Genomic DNA, 21015 nt, shown 5'->3' with positions numbered 1-21015 from the left:
AGTGCTGTATTAATTTGAATGTATAAATACATAGTTGCAAAGTTAAGTTTGTGTAATATCTATTCAAGATTAGATTATTTCTCACCTGGTGTGAATGGATATGGTTGATATATAGAATCATAGAAATATCTATCAGTGCGACGTGTTCTTGAAAATTGTTCAAAGATCAGACAGCGGAAAGTGGGTCCTAATAAGCCATCTTCTATTGGTCTTTCAGCCATCCCACCAACAATAAGATCAACATCATCAGGATGAGCATAAGTTTCACGCAATTTCTTTACCATCTGTTAACAATACACACAACATTCTATTATCGTATTTCATTATTTCTTCTTTTTCTGAATGTGATGTCTCATAATACGATAATCTATTATGATACGTGTATAGAGCGAAAAAATACTTAATAAAAACAAAACATACTTAAATGGAAACAAAAAATTGTTCATGTTTAATAGTTCATAACTTAGTAAATATTGGTCTTTCAATTCATGTTTATCAAGACTATTCTACTCTATTTGACGAATACTATCTATAACTTCCTATTATTTCAATATTTACCTCCAGTGGAATGTGATCTAAGAAGTCGTCAAAAGTCTTCGCAACCGGAATTTCGCAATATTTACGATACTGGTTGTATCCTGGTAAACCATGATCGCGACCGCGTTGAATATCCAAACTGATGGCATCTAATCCAAGGCTATCACGATTTGCGAACAATTTGCTTGTCACCTACAAAATGTGAACAATGTTGAATATAGCTTAAATTACTCATCATGTCAATTTCCCAATATAACAAATTTATAAAAAGAAGCAAGATTTTAGTTAACCTTACGTTTTACAAAACACTGTCTAATTGAAGTATTGTTGAATAATGTGAAGTTTACGCGAGGAATGTATACTTAAAGTAAGAACTGTACTTACATCTGAAATTATGTTGATGTCCATTTTCTGACTGGTCTGAGTAGTCATACCACGAAGTAATCCATCAAATACTTCATCTGTCTCAATAACACTAGGTTTGAAGAAGTACTCTGCTAATGAAAGCGTCGTGTTGACTTGACGCATGTTATCTGTCAAGCTAGAAAAGAAAAGCATAAATGTCAGGGAGAAAGTTACAACTATAAGATTTGTCTTGTAAATTTTTAATCAAAAGATGTTTGCAATCTGAATATTCAGTAACATAGTCATTGCAATTGCATATGTTTCTTGTAGATATTACAAACACACTAACTAATAGATCGAAAAGTTAAAATTAATACTATAGAATCGTCCATAGAAATGACCTTTTACTAACTTGAAACAACATATATTTTAACTGGATGAAGTAAACTTAATGAAACCTTAGTCTGGACTAAATCTTATAACTCACCGTAGTTGTCCTTGCATCAAGGAAGTCAAGAAACGTAGAGCTGCAGTTGCAACCTCATTACTGACTGCTGGATCATCCTCAGAATTATAGTTACGACTGTAACTATTTCCAACGATGAGCCCAACAGCTCGAGTGTACCTCTTGCCCAACAATACAGGAAGCCATTCCTTGTAACTGATGTGTTGAATTTCAGCAATTACTATTCGTCTAGCTTCCTGATATAGTTTCTCGTCTGACCAATTAGAATTTAACTTAGCAAGTTTGTCAGCGATTCTATTGTGCTCACGATGCCAGACAGTGTGAATTACAGCCAGTTGAGGATGTATGTTTACACGATGATCACCTGTAATAATGGACGTTTCATTCAAACAATTAACACATTATCACAATGGGGGTTTTAGTGGATAGGTCCTGCACCTGGTTTCTTTTTCGAGTGTAGGAAATCCTACGTTACCTCCGACCCTATCCTAAGGGATCAGGGGTGTTTTTGAAAGATTGCCTCCACGTGAAAAAAAAGGTCTCTAGAGACAGTTACTAAAACGCGAAGGTTAATTATACTGTTGCATAATTAAGTTATATAGTAAGTTTACTGTCTCGTATAATTTTTAAAATGTATTATCTATTCTCAATTTAGAGATTCAATATCGACTATAAAAATTTTCATCCTCTTTTAATCCATTCAGCCTAAACTACAAACCTGACTCGTAGTGCACGTTTTAAATCAAAACGATATACATCGTGTCATCTAAACATTTTCTATTCATAGAAATCAAACGACACAGTTTGTCCATCTAAGGCGCTAAAGCAATGGAGTAATTCGTCCACACGAAAAGCCCGAAATATCTGAAGGCTGAATAGATTAAGGAAGAACCAGCTTTAAGAATACTATTAGTTGCAATTATTCATTATTTGGGAGTAGGGAATTATTATTTGAACCAGTTTAAACAAGGATATCAGTATAGAAAGTATTGACAATTACCAGAATTGTAACATTCTTCGTTGCACTCGAATGATATTTCTAAACCTCCAACAGGTAAAAATTCGTGATTATTTTTATTGTGAACCCGTAATCGTCCTCCTTCAAATTCGCGGAGTTCACGAGATTTCTTTAAGGTAGAACCATAGATCGCTGAACCATCCAGAAAGTGACTTGCCTGATTCATCTATTAATTAAAAATTGCAATATTATTTTCTTTATTGCTAAAAATCGTAGCTAAATGTTTTATTATTGATTCATTGTTTACTGATATTAGCAACCAATATAAATTTCTATTGAAGTATTACTTCAACAATAAATACTTCAAGTTATTTGGTAGCAAGTAAACTTACTAAGATCTAGCTCAATCATATACATTTTATTTATCATAAAAATGCAATTTGCTTAATGTTGAATTGCGTATATTTGAAAACTTCATGATATCTTCGAAATAGAAAATAACAGATAGTTTCAGTCGTCGTCTACTGACACAAGCATTGAAATATTATGAAACTATAGTTTTTCAAAGTACACTTTATCGAAGTAACCTTTTTTTTAATTTTATTCCTTTCTGTAAATTTGTTAACAGGTATTTATAACTGTTCAATTAGTATTAAATTTGACTGCATTCATAAAATCAGCCACAAATATTCTAATTCCGATTTATTAATGATCCCCAGTTCATCCCAGAGCAATTACAACCATAGTCCATTACAACTTATTTGTTCATATCTTCACATACATTTTTCTTTCTATTTTACGATATTCAAACCAGTCACAATTTTTCCCTTGTAATCAAAAAAGATATAGAAGTTGTTTACTTCGAACGCTAAATAAAGTGCGATAAAATAACCTTTCGAGATAATATTTCCCAAACTTATCTGTATGTGTGCCGATGACACGGCTTTAAAAAACCAATACTATATTCGAATGAAATTCCGTTAACCGTTCAAGGTCACTTCGATTATGATCACGCACCAATAATGATCATGTAACTTCTATTCTTACATTATACCAGATTACGTTCCTGATTAAAAATAATTTCTCACGGTTCTTGAACGGCCAAATTAATTTTTCTCCGATTACACAATGCAACAAATCACAATGACGACAAAACGCTATGCACGAGTTGTGCACGGATATTTTGTCGGCCTGTTCGAATTAAAAACAATTTCGACACTTTTGCCGAGTGCTTTCTTCTTCAGAAATGTCTGCAGAATCTAATCCTGTGTACAATTTTCGTTCCAGATAAAGAACTTTTCGAAAATATGCAAAAATAATTTGTAAGCACTACACATATCGGCACTCTTTTAAGCTTTGACGGTCATTTATAACTATTAGGATCAAAATTAATAACTCCTATACCATTAGATTCGGAAAACTTTCCTCTATCATTGAAGATCAAACCGAAGTCCCTATCATTTTTTAATTTTCATGTAATACCTGATTTTTATCGAAAATCCTGGATTTTTACAAAAATGTGTGTTTTCCAAAAACTGAGACTGGTAGAGCAATTCTGCTCCCGGATTCATGTTTAGGAATGTTGCAAATCAAAATTCGTGTTGCACTGTGCTATATATATTAGGTTGTTCGAAAAGTCATTTTGTTTTTTTTTTTTGGTGAAAATGAAACACATTACAAGTGATTTTTTTAGATTGTATAAACATTTTATTAAATTATATATTCTCCATTTTGGAAAACGAGATGACTTTCCGAGCAACCCAATAATTAGCGTCCAATTGGAAAACGCTAAAGAATACAATGTACAGGCAAGAACTTTTAACCAACGTAATATAAAAATATTTATTAACCTGTTCCACCGGTCCGAAAGTGCACTCAGATCTGAGAACAGGTAACGATCGTACGTAATTCATGCATCGAACATAATGCTCGCCATAAACGGGATCTCCATCAGACACCGTAATTGCAGAACAGTCGGGGTGGATGTGTCGAGGAGACAAAGCGTTTCCGTCCGATCGACAACACGAAATTGGCTTCCCCGATGACACTGTAAACAATAATAAAACAAATTGATTCTTGTTTCCATTACGTATTACTTCACTGCGTTTAAAGCAACAAAATTCCGGATTCCAATACTGGAATGTATAAATAAAGTTACCAATGTGAAAAAATTGTAAGTTAAAAGATTTTTAACAGTGTGTTAAAATTAAGGTTACTGCTTTTTGTTGGACTTTTTTATATTCGAATATTCGAACAGTTGAATGATTCAAATATTCGACGAATACAATTTATAACGTAATATCTATAAAATATTCGAACGTTACATCATTTGAACTGTCCTAGCTCTAGATAAAATGTATACATGAAAAAAATAAGGAGATGGTCACATTCCTGTGAGGAAATTGGTATTCGTTGCGTTACGTTACTTCAACGTGATGTTATTCTATACATTACTGACACGTACCCATTTTGCGCACTGGTGTGTAAGAAAGATCGTTCGCAATGAATTGGCCCCATTGCATAACCGTCAACGTTCTACTGACATCCGACTGATCATTAGGAGTCGACAAAGCGACGCTTACACTCCTAGCACCTGGTAGCGGCTTTTTCGTTTTCCCCATGTGCCTCGGTTCTTGAATCCCTGGTCGCCAAAAGAAGCATTAGACACTCGTACTCCACATGATTCTATGTCGTCGAATCGGAGTAAATCTGTGTTACGTTCCAACAAATACGTATCGAAAGATCATCTCTAACAATCATCCGCTTTGCACGTTATAAATACGTGCAAGCAATCTCACTTGCTTACTCCTATTCGAGTAACAGTTCAACAGTGAGGCAAGGTTAACTTGAAACGTCACTTCAAATTGCGTACATTGCTTATTCCAATTTCCGAAGATTTAATGAGCGAGAGAAACTCAAATGGAGACTTCGATTATAACGAATATTACTTCGATTATAACGAATATTACTTCGACTATAACGAATATTACTTCGATTACTCCGATTTCCACGAAATCTAATCTGCTGCGTGTGCGTATAAACATGTCCGTGCAGCGCGAGAGCGAGCAACAATTTGCACGTCTCCAATTGTTAATGCTAGAATCGAGGTAGCCCTGTACGAATCTCGAGCCTAACCGCGCCTAAACCTGCCTCAATCCACGACAACACGTCAGAGACCAATCAGTGATTTAACCTAGCTAATTGGTCCCTGCTTCGACCAGCAAACAGTGACTCTCGCGCTGCAGAGCAGAAGTATAAAATACTTGGTTCTACTTCGACATGGCGTTCTGATGTGTTATCGACGAACGCGTTGAGAACGGTCTATTACGCGCGGTTCTCATTAAATTGATAGAATTTTGTTCAACGTGTAACATTGGTAACTGCTCAAATGATCACGTCGAGAACGCTCGCAGAAGGAATCAAGTGACTTATCTAGGTGGCTGATGAAGGTGCCCAAGTAAGAGAATCAAACTGGGAGATGAATATCTCAGTGTTCTAGCCAATCGTGTCTACCGTAAATTTTATACAGTGTTCAACAACTTTCCTTCTATAATTCTAAATTCTCAATGGTGCAGAGTCTAAAGTGAATTTAAAATAAACTTGTAGTTATAAAAATACATCAGGTTTACAGATGTCTCCCAATTTCCATTTATCTGGCTCGGACACCTTTAACGAGACCCGTATACCGCAATCAACAGAAAATATTTGAATTAGTGTTACAATAATAAATATGATACATTATTAGGTATATCCGAATTAGTTTACATACACATTCTACTGCTGGATAGAATCTCCCGACCGGGGCACCCTATTGTAGGCAGTATTATTCACTGCTACACTCAGGCATTTTATGCTCTATGTGCCTTATCGCACAACAACTGTAATGCAAATCACAGAATATAATTTGTTAAGCCAATCGACGAACGTGTTTCTTTTTTTTTTTTATCATCCATTAGCGCCCAAGGATCAGAGAGTGTGTTCATTTTTACATTTTTTTTTTTTTATATATATCTTTGCTTTGGTCTGTGTGACGTGTGTGACGTGTCTGCATCTCGTGTGAATGTATGTGATCATATGCTTGCAAAATGTCGATGTGAGCGGATTAGGTGGGTTAGTAGGTCAAGGTTGGTAACTCGTGTACGTTCACAGGGTCGCAGTGATTTCGAGTTATGAACAGAAAACAGCAATTGTTATTTTGCTAGGCTGAACCATTAGGAATCTCTTCAAAGAGACGACCGACAAGTGAAGCCTGATGATGAACCAAATAGTCTGATACAGTTTGTACGTCCTTGATAGAAGAAGAAATTAGTAATTCTGTGATCAATTGAAAATAGCTAATTTTCTATTTCAAACTTGGTAGAAATTATGTGAGGAAATTGAAATGTACAAAGTGTCCTAGAATTGTGCAAATTTTAGCTAAGAAATCTTGACAGAGGAGGTAAGACCTATTCAATTCTTACTGCTTCGTTTCACTTCGCGATCTGGTGTGCTTTCAATAATTCTGCGTTAGTATATTACACATCACTGGTGTTTAATTTGTTCGATAGAATTCATTTCGGATGACTGTATTATTTGACTAAAGCAAAACTTGTTCCAACGTTTTCGGAACACCCAGTGCTGCCAGTCGAGTACAGGCGCTACACAATAAGCAAGTTAGACACGCGAGAGACTTTCGCTGACCATCGACCAAACGTCTGGTACGATCCCACGCAGTTAGCTCGCTTATCACGCGAGTGACCTGTTCTCAACCAGCGGTACTGGTTTTTCGAAAACATCGGGACAAGTTTTGTTTCCTCGGGTGTAGCATTTTACAGCTTGCCGACAGGACCACGAGTTTAACCTCATTTAATATCAAAACTAGTCAACCACGAAGCGACGAAAGGCCTGAGAAAGCTACGTAGCTTTCGGATAAGAAAAGAAAATACCGTAAAATTTGAAGACGTAATCCAGATAACCTTCGTTCTCCTAAATGATCGCTGTAACCTTTGCTCCTGTTTCTTACGAAAGTAACTCATCTACACATAGTATAATACTTGGAAATGTTCTCTAATGCCTCGACCGTCCCAAGCTTTCTTCTAATTAACGAAAACTGTGATTTGCTTTAAATACCGAACAATACCGTTTCTAGGACACCGTACGTTTCATAGTTATTGGAAAGTAGAACCGCGAGAAATCGGAGAGAAAGAGCGAGACAGAGGGATAAAGAACAGATGCGTGAGATGGGGGCAGGGAAGCGCCAAACGTTCAGAGGCTGCAAATAATTGTACGATTATTATTCCACACAAATAACGATAGCGCGGTAAACGTTAGGCTGGTAGATCACGGATTTCTCTCTTTACTTCCGCTTGTTGGAAAGCCCGGACAGAAAATGGTAGATCGTGAACCCCGGAAGCCGTAACCGATCGCGAGTCACCAACGATCAACGAGACCGATTATACAGAACGCGGGAGGCTCACGGAAACGGGATAGTAAAATGTCCTCTTTTTTTTTTGTTGACGGTCACACGGTAGGAAGGATCCTTACCGTCGAAATATTGGGGGAAGAGAATTCTGGTGTACGCGGTCATCGCACTACCCCAGCTTGGATTTTCGATGTTATTGCAACTGCCGTCGATGCTTCGATACCTCGTCTTGGAATTACAAATCGTAACCTGTGACGTAGAGCAGGCCGAACTCAACAGAGTACCCTGGAGCGGTAGCGTTGATATGTAACGCGCGCAATCGTCCTTCCCCAACCCGAATCTGCAAAAGATAACAAACGTCGCTTTATTTCTACGAATTCTACCATACAGAATCGTATCACTGAAAATATTCGAAACCGGGGAGAAAAAAAAAGGATCAATGTCTTCACTGTCCTAACGAGCAGAAAGCTGTCCAGGTGAATTTCCACTTCTGAATCAGAACCATCCTGATCCAAATGTATTTCGAGGGACAATAAACTTGTTAATCGATGTACGAGCAATAACGTGCACGCGTGGACTGTATGTTTGTTTTATTAATTGCTTCTAAGGTAACACGTAACGCGTTAAAGTTTACCGATCACATCTTTAATTCTTCGAATGTGACTAAAAAAACTGAAAAATACAAAATCACCTATCGTGTTCTGTTTTTAAATTATTTCTATTTTTATCTAGTATCCATCTCCGTCTGAACAGTTTTTAGAAATTGTAATCTTGATTGTTCAAAATCACCAATTCCTATTTCAATGCAAGCTTGTAACGTAACTATCTACTTATATGAATCTTCTTTTCTATTGTACATAAATGTTGATTCCGTGCTTAAAATAGTTCCCAGCAATGTTGAAACACCGTACTTTATTGACAATTAAGCCAATAAAGCAGACAACTGGAATTGAATTGTACCATTAGATACTCCAAGAGGTGTATTACCTGCGACAGCTCTGATGAAGAAGATAGGACGAAGCTTTCATCGCCACAATGGCATCGAGACCTCTCTCAAAAGCATCTTCGGAAGGATAAGAATCGAGAAATTGTTTTCCAGCCGGCGTGTGAGCCTTCACTTCGACGCCAGCATTCACGATATTCCTTTCGAGGGTGCTCATACGATTGACCAAGCTTTGCGCGAAAGTGATCGAGTTGTTCAAGACTGCCTCGTCAATGTGAGGGAAACGCCGATTTTGAAAATGACCCGTGTCTACGACGATCTCATAAGGGTAGTTTGACATCGGCAAACCTGAAAGGATACCTTTAAAAACGTCAGTAAAAAGGGATCGGAAACTTGAATAGTTTACTTTGCAAATATTTAATGGCTACATGGGTGGAAGTAAGGATAGAGTAATGATCCACATAAAGAGCAAATCTGGATCAGTGATTCGTGACCAGGAATCATCCCCACTTCTGTTTATGTTTTCTCTGGCTGAACTTCAAAGCGAACTTCAAAAGCTATTAATGGGAATTAAATTATTGTCGTTACATTTCTGTTCCTCGATGTATCTTTAGAAGAATATTATTATCAATGGGTTGATAAAGCTCTTTCAATGAAAATAACTCCAAACGTGACCTTACTCGTATTGTTCTCGATATATACGTTGTTTAAAATGTTTCTAAAAAAAATTGCTAAAAATTAAAAATAAAACTAGGTCATATTTTTTGTACTTATTTTCATTGGGAAAACATCGCCGAACCATTACTCGTTCGACTTAATATATTGAACGCCACATGTTCGACAGTGAACAATTCATCACACGATTATCTGATAACGTGATTCAATTTATTGTTAGACCACGCGCTCAACGATAGGCGCATGGTAGATACACGAAAAGAGAACGAAACAGCTAGAACAAAAAAACAAAAATGCTTGGTCTTGCAAGGAAAACATACTTTATTGTAAAAATAATTGTGTAAAGAATTGAGCCACCAGAAATTAAATGTGTTTTATGTGCAACTGTAGAATTATTATCATTATTATTATTTTCCTTTTTCACAGTTTCGCGAGCCCTTCGGTTATATAACGGATTTCCTTGGCAATATGTTTGTCCTTTACTGTTGTTATAGATTTTTTCTAATTATTGTTGCTGTTTTCAGTAATGTTGCTTTTTGTACGTTTATGTGCATTTGTGGGCGTAGACCTATTGTTGATAGGTTTTGTAAGAATCTACTATTGTAGATGTAACTATGGGTACTATTATAACTGTTTCTTGTTACCATATTGTTTTTATTTCGGTCGCTAATGATATGTATATTGATTTTTTTCTATACGTTTTGTATTAGGTTCGTATCGTTCAAAATTGCAATGTCTATTATATAGCTCTTCTTTTTATTTTTATAGATTAGTATAATATCTGATCTATTATATACGACAGGTTTGTTTGTGTGCAATGTAGCTTGTATTCTTAATTTTCTTGTATATTTTTAGCGTGTATTTGTAGTATGGTATGTGTATGTTTGTTAATCTATCATAATTATAATTGTATTGTGTCTGTCTATGTAATTAGTTTCGGAGATCATTTTACATCTTACGTCTGTATCTATATTTTCTTTCATTATATGTTTTTAGTTAACATGGTTAAAGGTGGCCATCAAATCTTAGCACAAGAGGTTAAATATGATGTAAAGAGAAGCACATGACTGCAACAGGTTCTTATTAGCAGAAAGTTGTGATAAAGATTCCAACTTCTGCAATACTATTTTAATGGAACATCTGTCACTGAGTGGATGTATTGGTCCGTTGAATCTATAATACACTTATGGTTAAAACAACGCGTCAGGACTAATGGGATACTAATCACGTGACGATTTATTGTTTACATCCACTCCTCTCTAATTGTAAATTGAACGAATAATAAATGAGAAGGGAAAGTTTTCTTTTTTTTTTATGTTAAATACTTTTCTCGGTAAAACAAACAAAATAAATAAAATTGAAAGACAATTCGACTTCCTTGTTAAATTATTTATGGATTATAAAATTATCTAAGATTAATATATAAAAGAATATTGTAATAAGAGTACAATCGAGTGTTAAATATAAATATAAATACTGAAACATTCTCTAGTAGAATATATTCGATTTTGTACTTTACATCTATTTTATAGACATTGTATAATCATTCCCTTTATCTTTATAACAATGCTAATAGATTATAAACTTATAATCTAAATTTATTAATCAACTCCAGCACGATATATCAAATCCGAATGATTTAATTTTTAGACTGCATACCTTTATTCTTATCTCGTTTATTTACCTTCATAACTCTTAGACTAATAATTGATTAAGTCTTTCGCTACGACGCACAATGGTCGGAACGCCTGATTTAAGTGGACAAAAATCCTTCCGAGAAGTAGAAGACGTTACCGGCTTTATTTCCAAGAAAACTGAATAATGTAAAATGTATTTAAGTTATAAATCGAATATTTATCACGACCGGCGTTGTGTAATCTTCTTCGTTGATTAAGGGATAATAATGTCAAAATAAACTATGTCATTTTATGCAAGCGACAAATTTATCGTCAAAAGTGTAAACATTCACCATCAAACTTCCCTTTACCTTTTCAAGAACACTGGCACATACTTGTATATTTATGTATGCAATTTATTTTAAGAATCGTAGCAAGGAAATAACCGCTAACATTCTGAAGAAACATTCCAAATTAAATCTCCCAATATCAGTTTAAAGTTTTGATTAAATCAAACAATAAAATACTCATCGCGACCACTCTTCGTCTTCTCACAATTGATCCGTAAAGACAAGTGTCAAACCTAACGTACAGTTTCAATCCGATCAAACACGTCGTAAACATCTCGTAAAAGATACTCGCGATTAAGTTTTCTTTGAATGAAAAGAAGAGCAAGTGAAGCAATGATTCACTTACCTGTGTAACTGGCGAGATAGTTTTGCAAGGACACCGGCAACTTGTAGACCCCGATCGAGTGTGAATTTCCAAGGAACCCCATTGTTTGCAAGGAGATCCAGAGGATTGCCAAAGTAGCCACGGAACCCGCCATTAGACCGCCGGCTGCACAAAATCAAATGATCAGTCGCGATTTGCCTTTCGTGAAAACTTTTTAATCGATGATTCAACGCACACACTTTATCTTCACTTGTATGTGTTTGCAGAATCGATCAGACGTAGGATATTAGATTTGTTTTTATCGCAAACGGCTGCGCCGTACTAGTATTATACTCGTGGACTCGAATTCATCGATTGTTTCCGATAACCCGCCAAACAAGGAAAGCTCAGATTCTATTTAAGTGCAATTAATCTCATTTGTCGTCGTAGACGTATTTTATTGAGATTAATCGATCGATCGAACAGAATTGATCTATCAAGTCATAATTCTAATTATTTGTGTCATAAGTTCTGTGCCAAGTATGTGGATATTGTAGAGAAATAAGAAACATCATTTTCTGACTATATTCTTCAACTGATCTGACAATGTTGACTGTACGACAATTACGTGACATTCTTCAAGCTATATAAATTTCTCTGATCACAGATTACAATGTTTCATAAGTGAATTCAAATTTGGCCTACTGCAAAGCCATTGAAAACCAGAAAATAATTAATCGAAAGTGTTACGTCTAGATATTACATGCCTTCAGTTCTGTAAGAAAGGTCAAAATGGTCCAGTTTACCAAAAAGGCAAGGATTATTTTTCTAAGAACTTCACCAAAACTTAAGGGTGGCCCAGATATGAATGCATTTAATTATAAACTGTGGTTAAAGTTGGAGAACATGGCTTACAAAACACTTTATAGTTGTGTGAAAAAAGTTCTATCAAAAGTAACTTCTGAAATAATCTTGGAGATTGTACATGGTTAAAGATGACCATTTTAAAGTTCTTTTACCCCTTTCGGAGATGTTTTCAATAATATTTATTTTCCAGATTATCCTCGATGATGTTTCTAATCTTGGCATCCTCGATGATCCGAAGGTCCAAACTTAAAACGTGGACAAACGTATGCGCTGCCCAGGATCCGCTCACGGGATCGTAGATCCCTTGCATTCGAGGAAACTAACGTCGACTCGATCATAAATGCACTCAACTTGCAATACGTCACACCGAAAACACGGTGCAAAGATTAAGAGTAAACTTGGACGACCTCGGCACTTCACAAACGTTTCCATCGGAGTGTCCAATTTATTCGGATTTAGATCGAAATGTAAAGTTAATGATCATAAGAGCAGGCTCAATTAGTAAATTACCATTTTACTTAAAACTGACAAGGAAACACGTTCAATAGATACCAAAATTGCACGGTTTTTTTTATGCAGGTCAAACGCATAGATGATAAGAATTACGGATATGTAAATTAAAAATGCTATTGAGGTCTATGTAATTTGTCGGTGAGAAACAAACAAAAAACGAGAAAATGTCTATTTATCAGTTGCATAGCACACCACTGCACATGGATGCACCGGTGTATCGTGCGGTGACACTGCATCGTGAGCGCGTTATAGATATTGGGTTGTTCGGAAAGTCATTTCGTTTTCCAAAATGGAGAATATATAATTTAATAAAATGTTTATACACTCTAAAAAAATCGTGTTTCATTTTCATGAAAAAAATAGACAAATTCGGTTGGTAATGTTACTTGTAAAATTTGTTTTGAACACAATTTTTGAAAGATTTGATCAATCTTGAAGAACTTATTGTGGACGTAAGAATTGAATATTTAAAATATTTTAACAGGCAGTGTCAATCAGTGTCAACAACATAGACGTAATAAACAACACGTTGCAACGTATTTATTACATTACTATTAACAGTGTCCAATTATAACTGTTATCGAGGAACATAAGTAGAAATTTCTTCCCAATATTTCTAAACAGTTCAGATACTCGATCTGCATTAATTGCCAGATTGGTACAACCAATCAAATTTTATTTTTTAGTAGGCTTTCTATTTCGATTAATCCTCTCAGACATTTGAGCTTCATAAAATCTTTAAAAATAGAGTACTGGAACAAATTCAAAAAACTTGTGTTGCAAAATTTTTCTCGAAATTTCTATTTTCGCCGAAAGTTTATTCAAATTTTCAATAACAACTAAATTCGAAGAATATTCCCAGCAATTCAATGGAAAATTGCCAAACGTGAGATTTATAAGTCACGCGCGAATATTCTCGCAGTATCTACAGACAATAGAAAAAAGAAAAAAAAACTCTTATCGACGCATCTGCAATCCCAAGTAACAACAAACGTTCTCATTTGAAGTACGATAGATAACTATATTTGTTTTTCTCCTGCGTATTCTGTGCACGTGATTGCCAAAGCACGTCGTGTTATCGTTTAATTCTTGCTTACAGTTTCTGTCCATTTTAAACCTTCCTTGATTTCCATTCCGCATCCTAATCAAAATTTGCACGTTTATAATTGCAAATTTATGGCTTATTTACTTCCACATTAACCTTATACCGTTGAATTGCACTTTAGTGACACATCAAATAGTATTATATTGTCATTGTCAAAACGGCAAAACTACTTTTAACTACCGAGACTACTTGTTCAATTTTTCTTTATTCGAATATTCAAACATTCCAGTGATTCAAACGATCGACGAATATAATTTGGATACTAAACTTTTCAAATACTTATCTATTAAAATTCTTGACTATTCGAATATTTTGTGCAGTAATCAAGTATTTGGATATTTATTTGAATAGTGTTTGAATAGTGTTATTTGAATCTTGTTTGAATAGTAATGTAATGATATTCGAAGTTTATTCGTGCCACTTAAATACCTATAAAATGTTCAAATCGACACAAGTCTAGTCCGAGTAGGGCGACCTCCTTGAGCTGCTTGAAATGTTCAATTAATAGAGTGACTCTGTATTCTAGGCACGTAAATCCGTAATTGCATAACCGTCTCGAATAGAAATAGGTGACAATTGACAATTTTACTATTAAGGGGGTTTTCCCATTGAGAGTCATCATTTTTAGAGCGGTCTTTGATATCAAATATTTTTTATAATTATAGATCAAAAGTCTTGAAACTTTCCATATGTGTTTGGTCGTGTTTCTAAATAACGTAGTTAAATTTTTATACTATTTTTATCATTTTATACATTATCTTTATTATTATTTGAGTAATAGCACGTCTCCTGCAGTATAATATTTTGAATGAATATTACGATTTGTGTCGTTGCATTCATCTGAAGTAAAAAACTCAAAAATTATTTTAATCTATACTTCAGTCACTCTTGTCTGAAATATGGATATAATTTTGATTTACGTGGTAAAGGAACATATATTTAATATGTGTATAAAATTTGAAAAAGATTCATCAATACATACTTGAGATATTATATTAGGCGATTTGAAGAACACAGTTCTAAGAAAAACACATTAAAGTTTAACCGTACCGAAGAACGTAAGTAAGTGTAAATTACTCATTGCAACGTCGTGTATCATTATCTTGAAACCGTTATAACTTTGTCAGTTCCTTAAACTAGAGTATAAAATTTTGAAAATAGATACTCAAAATTCCGTACTTTTAAAAAATGTAATAAAAACGAAATCCAAATTTTTAACCCCGTCGAATGGGAATACTCTCTTAAAAGTAATCAAAAGTCATCTCCAATTGTATGCATTGTTTTGAATACATCTTGTAAATATTCGTTCTTTCATTTAAGTGGATAGTATCCTAATTAACTACAGCAGTATATTAATTGAAACAAAATCTTTCAGAAGATGGAAATTATACAAAGTAGGAAAATATGGTAATAATGCCGATTTAATTTAAATCCTCCTGCTCTTCTAGATCATTTTTAACATTTCAAATATAAAAATATTTTAAGTTATGTAATATCAAATGGTGGGTATAGTATGGAGCTAACGCCGATAAAGAATCACACTCGCATCTTGAATTATGCATCGTGTAATTTACACATGATACGCGTGTTGCATAATGCTCATTCAGTAATTTATGTACGTATCCCGGTCTCTTTGAAAACAAATCTATATTTGTCTTAAAGGTTACCAATTGCCGTAAACAAGTCTTTCGCTAATGAACTAGCACGTGTTATAATCATATAAACAATCTCTGCAGCATAATCTGTAATAAGTGATTACAGCAAAACAACGATGAACATCCACAGATAAAGTGACTGTTCAATATTCGTATAAACAATTCATAAATTTTGTTGCAAAAAAATTGGAAACGTAATTCACGTAGATATAACAATTCTTGTTTTAGTGTAACGACATAAGATATAAACACTGAAAATGTAGGCAGAATATTACTGTATCCTAAAGAAAATGGAATTTTTTTCTAAAATAGAAAAGTATAAACTGTTACGGCCCCAAAAATAACAAAAAACAACTTGGAGAAAATTTTTATAGGTTGAAAATGTATACCATAAAACGATCTCATTCTAATGATCAACACAAGCCTTCGAGGAAGCTACTTATGTATATGCCATTCAGAAATTCAAATACGACTTGTATGTATTTACAATTGCCCCTCGAACAATTCAGTTTTCAACTCGGAGTTCGTTTTACACGATTTTTTACAATTTTTTACAATTTTTACAAGTTACCGCCGCCGCTGCAAACCGAGCACCTCCCTCAAATCGTCACGATGACGATCGTAATGGTTCCACATGACGACGGTTTCCTTTTTTTAATTAATCTTTTTCAACCTACTTCATTGTAAAATTACACAGTAACATATGTAACTATAGACTAGTATGTATTGGAAAATAAATTTCTAGAGTTCATTATACATTGTAGTTAATTATGGGCGGAGGTCGCCGTTAGTGAGGAACGTATTCCCCACGTGGCTCATGAGACAACTGTAAACGACCGCCACTGTACGAGTACGTTGCCTGCAACATTTTATATTTAATATACTTTTTGTGGTCTTTAATAATAAAAATTTTTATTGCGTATCCTATATATGTACATTATTATTATTATTATTATTATTATGGTGCTTAAAATACCTTAATTTTTAAGTAATACACAACAAAATATGTATGTCCCATTGTAGGAAATTAATTCTTTTGTGTATTTTCCTTAACTTTATTAGACTTTGGCAAATAATTCATAAAATGAACAAATTATTTTGTTACACACATATCTCAATTTGAATCACGTGCAATGCTTACAAGCTTGTCAGTTAAATAACTTCTACCCTGACCTAAATAACCGATGATATGGCTAAGAAATATTACTGATCATTTACAACGAATCGGTATATGTATTTCGTATGAAATAGCTAATAATTTTTAAATAAACGAATATTCGTCATACTTCCTACCTTAATCCTTTATGAAATATCGAAATAATAATGTTGTACAATGTAGTATAATTTAAGTAATAAGTGCTATGTGCTATAATGTAATATGCTGTTGTTGTTATCTTTCAAAATAAACTATTACTTAATTTAATTAGTAAATTCCGACACTACTGAATTAGTGCACAAATATTAAGTGATATTTCAACGAACTCGGATCCTAAGCAACGATTTGAAAAAAAATCAGCATTGTTTAAATAAAATATTTTAAAGATGCTTGTTGAAATAATAAATTACTTTATTTGATGACATTTTCGAACATTTGTTTGGTAGATTTGATTAAACAAGCAAATTTTATTATTTTATTAGTGATTGTGTATTATTGTGTATTATATGTTGCATTTACAAAAACAAATTTAGAAATGATCTCCCAATGTATTTTTGATACTTTAAACAGACATATATTTATTCTTCTTTAAAGCGGGGGAACAATAATGCATTGCGTGCCGAATCGAATTTTATCCAGTAATGAAAATTATTATATTTTTTACTGTATATTTATGACAGTATTATTGATAGATTGGAGGGGCTTTCTTGATGAAAATCAATTGAAACAAAACTGTTCATTCAAACTGTTTTTAATTATACATTATTCAACATTTTTCAGAAGTAATTTAAACAACGTATAATTAAATATATAACTAAATACGTATAATTAAACTCATCTTTATTTAAACAACCCCGCCAATCAAATGATAATACTCCTCTGAAGATGTTATGAAAAATATACAAATTTTCATATTGTATTAGCATTTAACACATCGATACGCACGCGGCATTGCTTTTATGTTACAGCCACTGATCGCATGTAACGTGAGACTTGTTTGGTGTTGCTCTCACTCATTTTCGATGAATTCCATTCATCGAGAGATTCGTTTGAGCCTCGATTGAAGATAAAATTCTCAAGGTACGTCCACCTCGTATCGAGAAAGATATACCTTAGCAACGGAAATACCTGTATCAATAAATAACTGAATAGTAAAGTACTTAAAGTCCTATCCACGTATTTTTCTCACTTTTGTAGTTACCTAAAAAATGTCGTTCACGCGACACAACGTCAGGTACTCACGTAAATAAAATATGAAAAAAAAAGAATGAAAATTTAAATAACATTGAAATTACCGGACACGTGATCCATAGGTTTCTCCAAACCGTGCATCGTGTAGGCCCAGCGATTGTTGTCGACCGACGCAACAAGGAACATTCTCTACCCTCAGAAGGAAACAGCTGCGTACACAGTGAAACGATGTATACTATGTCTACTGGAATATCAACGACGAATCTCGACTGATTTCGACACGATCACGAATTTTTCTTGACTAATTCAGAAGTCAAGTTTTGCTTTTCGTATAGGGTTCAATCACGAAATTCGATAGAACTGATAGATTTTTCGCTCGTTAACTCGCAACGTGAATAGCAACTCGTAGTTAGGCTACTGGTCAGGTGCAATCACCTTTGCAGTACGTGTGAACGTAAAAATATAATCACTAATACCGCCTGCTAAAACAGACCGAAAGAGCGTGTCCAACGCAGGAGGGATAACTGACTGCAAGCACCGTGCCACGGACTGCTGAGCTCTCTTTGTCGTCTCTCTTCAACAGTGCCTTTTGCTCTCACTCGCTCATGGAAGTTAGCACGCTCTCGCGATGCTCTATCTTCGTTTATACGGCGCGCACGTTTTTCTCGCCTGCTCGGACGTTATGTGTTGTACTCTTTTATTTAGAATTTAGAACAGACCTGCTCAGCTCATAGTCCGGTTTATACCTCTATTCAATATCATTTTATTAAAGAGAATATTGTATATTGTTTTCTTATAATTTGGGGATAGTAATCCTAAATAGTAGGTTCCTTATTCAATATAGAGGCTATAAATTACATACAAAACTCAAAGGAATGACCCACAATATTTAATTCTTAAGTACATGTGAACGTATTCCACTGCTGCAGTTGATCTCTATCACTCATGGATCTCTAACCTCAAAAATATAAATTGCAGTCTTGAAATTTAGATATAGTCACCCATACTTTACTCTTGTGTACCTATACTCGAATCGTTTAAAAAAAACCCGGCGCGCGAATTAATTTTCGTTCAAATTTTACTTTAATTGTATTGTGTATATAATACTAATTCCAAAATATTTTCAAAGTTGGTCCGATTGTTACTATTTTTAATTTACTACAAGTGTGCACGCAGCTTTATATTCCGTTCAAGCTATCCTCTTCTCTTGTCCACCCGGCGGTATGTACCTCTCTTTTTATTTTTATTATCATATTTTATCTATACCTCTCTCACCTGCTCTCGTTTACGTATCCCGTGTGTTATACTGTTATTTATCTTTCCTCCTCAGTCATACATATAACATGTACACATTGCTCGCTTAGATAAGTTTACATTATCTTTTTCTACATCATCTAATCAGATGCTCATACACTTCTTCACTTGATCTCATAATACTCATACCATCTCCTTCCATTTTCGTCATCTAAATATTTATCTTTCTTTCTCTCTCGTATACGTATTTCGTACAACTATCTCTTTTTCTTTCAATGACTTATATTCATCTGTCAATTGTATATGAATTCATGTAGTAACTCCCACTCTTGTATCCACTCCCCCACCGTTTCACTTACTCATATATCTCTATCCTCGTTTGACCCATGTTCACCCCCCTATCTATTTTCCATTTCGTTTTGCATCAAAGCGTAAATTCTTCGTCTTCGTCACTAACACCGATAATTCTCTGGATTTTGCGCGTTATTCACTCGCTCACAACGCCCCGCATCAGGAGAGGGAGAGGGTCACCTTATTCGGTCGAGGAGAAAAAGTTCTATCACTCGGTAAGCACGTGCTCACTCAGGCCCTCCACCTCTCGGTCCCCGCTACATGCCATGTTACCGAGCGTGTTCCAGGTTATCGCCGACCGATTCTTCGTCGCATGATTTTCTGTTTACTACGTAAGGATGGCGTAAAAGTGTGCGTTTCGACCGATGACTCAGCGACGCCATAAATCCTGAGCACTCTCAAGGACATTTGAAAGAGAGATCGATCGATATTGAAAATTTGTTGACTGTTTTTATCGATGAATCAATCGTTTTGTCGAATTAAAATTTATTTTGCACATTGATTTACTCTATGAAAATACGGAGGGTCTATATTTGAGGACATAAAAAATTGAGGTTTAACTACGTATTTGTCGATAAATTATAAGGTATTTTTACTGATTATTTGTTTATCTTTAATTTACACTGGAAATTATACGTTTGGACAATTAAGAACCACACTATAAATATTTAATTTGTACAAATAAAAAGATTAGTTATCTCACTGATGTAAGTATGAGTCAATTTTTCAATTTTTGTTCCATTATATTTACAAAATTTCTTCTAACATTGAAATCTAACATTTATACAAAATCCATTTATTTATTAATTTCGTTTTTGATCTAAGTTTGTGCTTATTTAATAATACAATAATAATAATATAAAGATTCATATTTTGGTTCATAATATATAAATATTTTATTATAATGGGAGGTATGTTCTTTATAAGTGTCGAAAATTATTCAAGACACATATAAAGTGAGTTAATATTCATATTATACAAATCTTATATATAATGTTTAAATATGTTCATATAAACCTTGCATTCAGAAAAAGAAAAAAAGGTTTAGTTTACTGTCATTTCATTTCAATATCCTTTTGTAACAAATACTCAGTTAAAAATTCACTTTGGCAATGTTTAAACTTGAAATACTCTTAGATGAAAGTCTTTAATTCGTTTCAGAAACTATTCCAATTTTCGGTCATATACAGATATGGTTTTGTAGACACAAAAATAAGAAAAAAGTTCATATAAACAAATGTCCAATAAAACTTTGTTTTCAAGTTACAGCTTATTTTACGTTGCAATATTGTTCATCAACGTTTAAAGATACCAGCTTCAATACAGGC

The 21015-nt window shown here is 34.2% G+C and overlaps 2 protein-coding genes across 7 annotated transcripts in view; one reads left to right on the top strand and one right to left on the bottom strand.

The window, feature by feature from the left end:
• Nucleotides 1-17216, top strand: part of LOC143144462 (leucine-rich melanocyte differentiation-associated protein) — a 69889-nt gene extending 52673 nt beyond the window's left edge. Inside the window, exons 6-7 of one of the 3 annotated variants that reach the window (XR_012991420.1) lie at nt 12653-12929; nt 16500-17216. Coding sequence is in view for 1 of the 3 variants with exons in the window: in XM_076306895.1 (XP_076163010.1) it covers nt 12653-12761 (109 nt within the window). In the remaining 2 variants the exon portion in view is untranslated. The other 2 variants (XR_012991419.1, XM_076306895.1) reach the window with 2 other exon arrangements.
• The window catches only part of LOC143144458 (salivary peroxidase/catechol oxidase), a 33552-nt gene that overhangs the window by 2045 nt on the left and 10492 nt on the right, over nt 1-21015 (bottom strand). For 2 of the 4 annotated variants that reach the window (XM_076306885.1, XM_076306883.1), the window contains exons 2-11: nt 11638-11781; nt 8695-9010; nt 7830-8047; nt 4771-4947; nt 4157-4353; nt 2349-2532; nt 1370-1712; nt 922-1078; nt 559-729; nt 86-284 (exon numbers count right to left, since the gene is read on the bottom strand). In XM_076306885.1, coding sequence (XP_076163000.1) covers nt 86-284; nt 559-729; nt 922-1078; nt 1370-1712; nt 2349-2532; nt 4157-4353; nt 4771-4947; nt 7830-8047; nt 8695-9010; nt 11638-11770 — 2095 coding nt within the window. In that variant the 5' untranslated portion in view covers nt 11771-11781. Of the gene's footprint in view, nt 1-85; nt 285-558; nt 730-921; nt 1079-1369; nt 1713-2348; nt 2533-4156; nt 4354-4770; nt 4948-7829; nt 8048-8694; nt 9011-11637; nt 11782-18186; nt 18823-21015 lie in introns of those variants that run through there. The other 2 variants (XM_076306884.1, XM_076306882.1) reach the window with 2 other exon arrangements.

Source organism: Ptiloglossa arizonensis, chromosome 3, assembly GCF_051014685.1.
Source record: "Ptiloglossa arizonensis isolate GNS036 chromosome 3, iyPtiAriz1_principal, whole genome shotgun sequence".
Lineage (NCBI taxonomy): Eukaryota > Metazoa > Arthropoda > Insecta > Hymenoptera > Colletidae > Ptiloglossa > Ptiloglossa arizonensis.
Note: the sequence above shows the minus strand (reverse complement) of the source record. Positions and strands in the feature narration are given on the sequence as shown.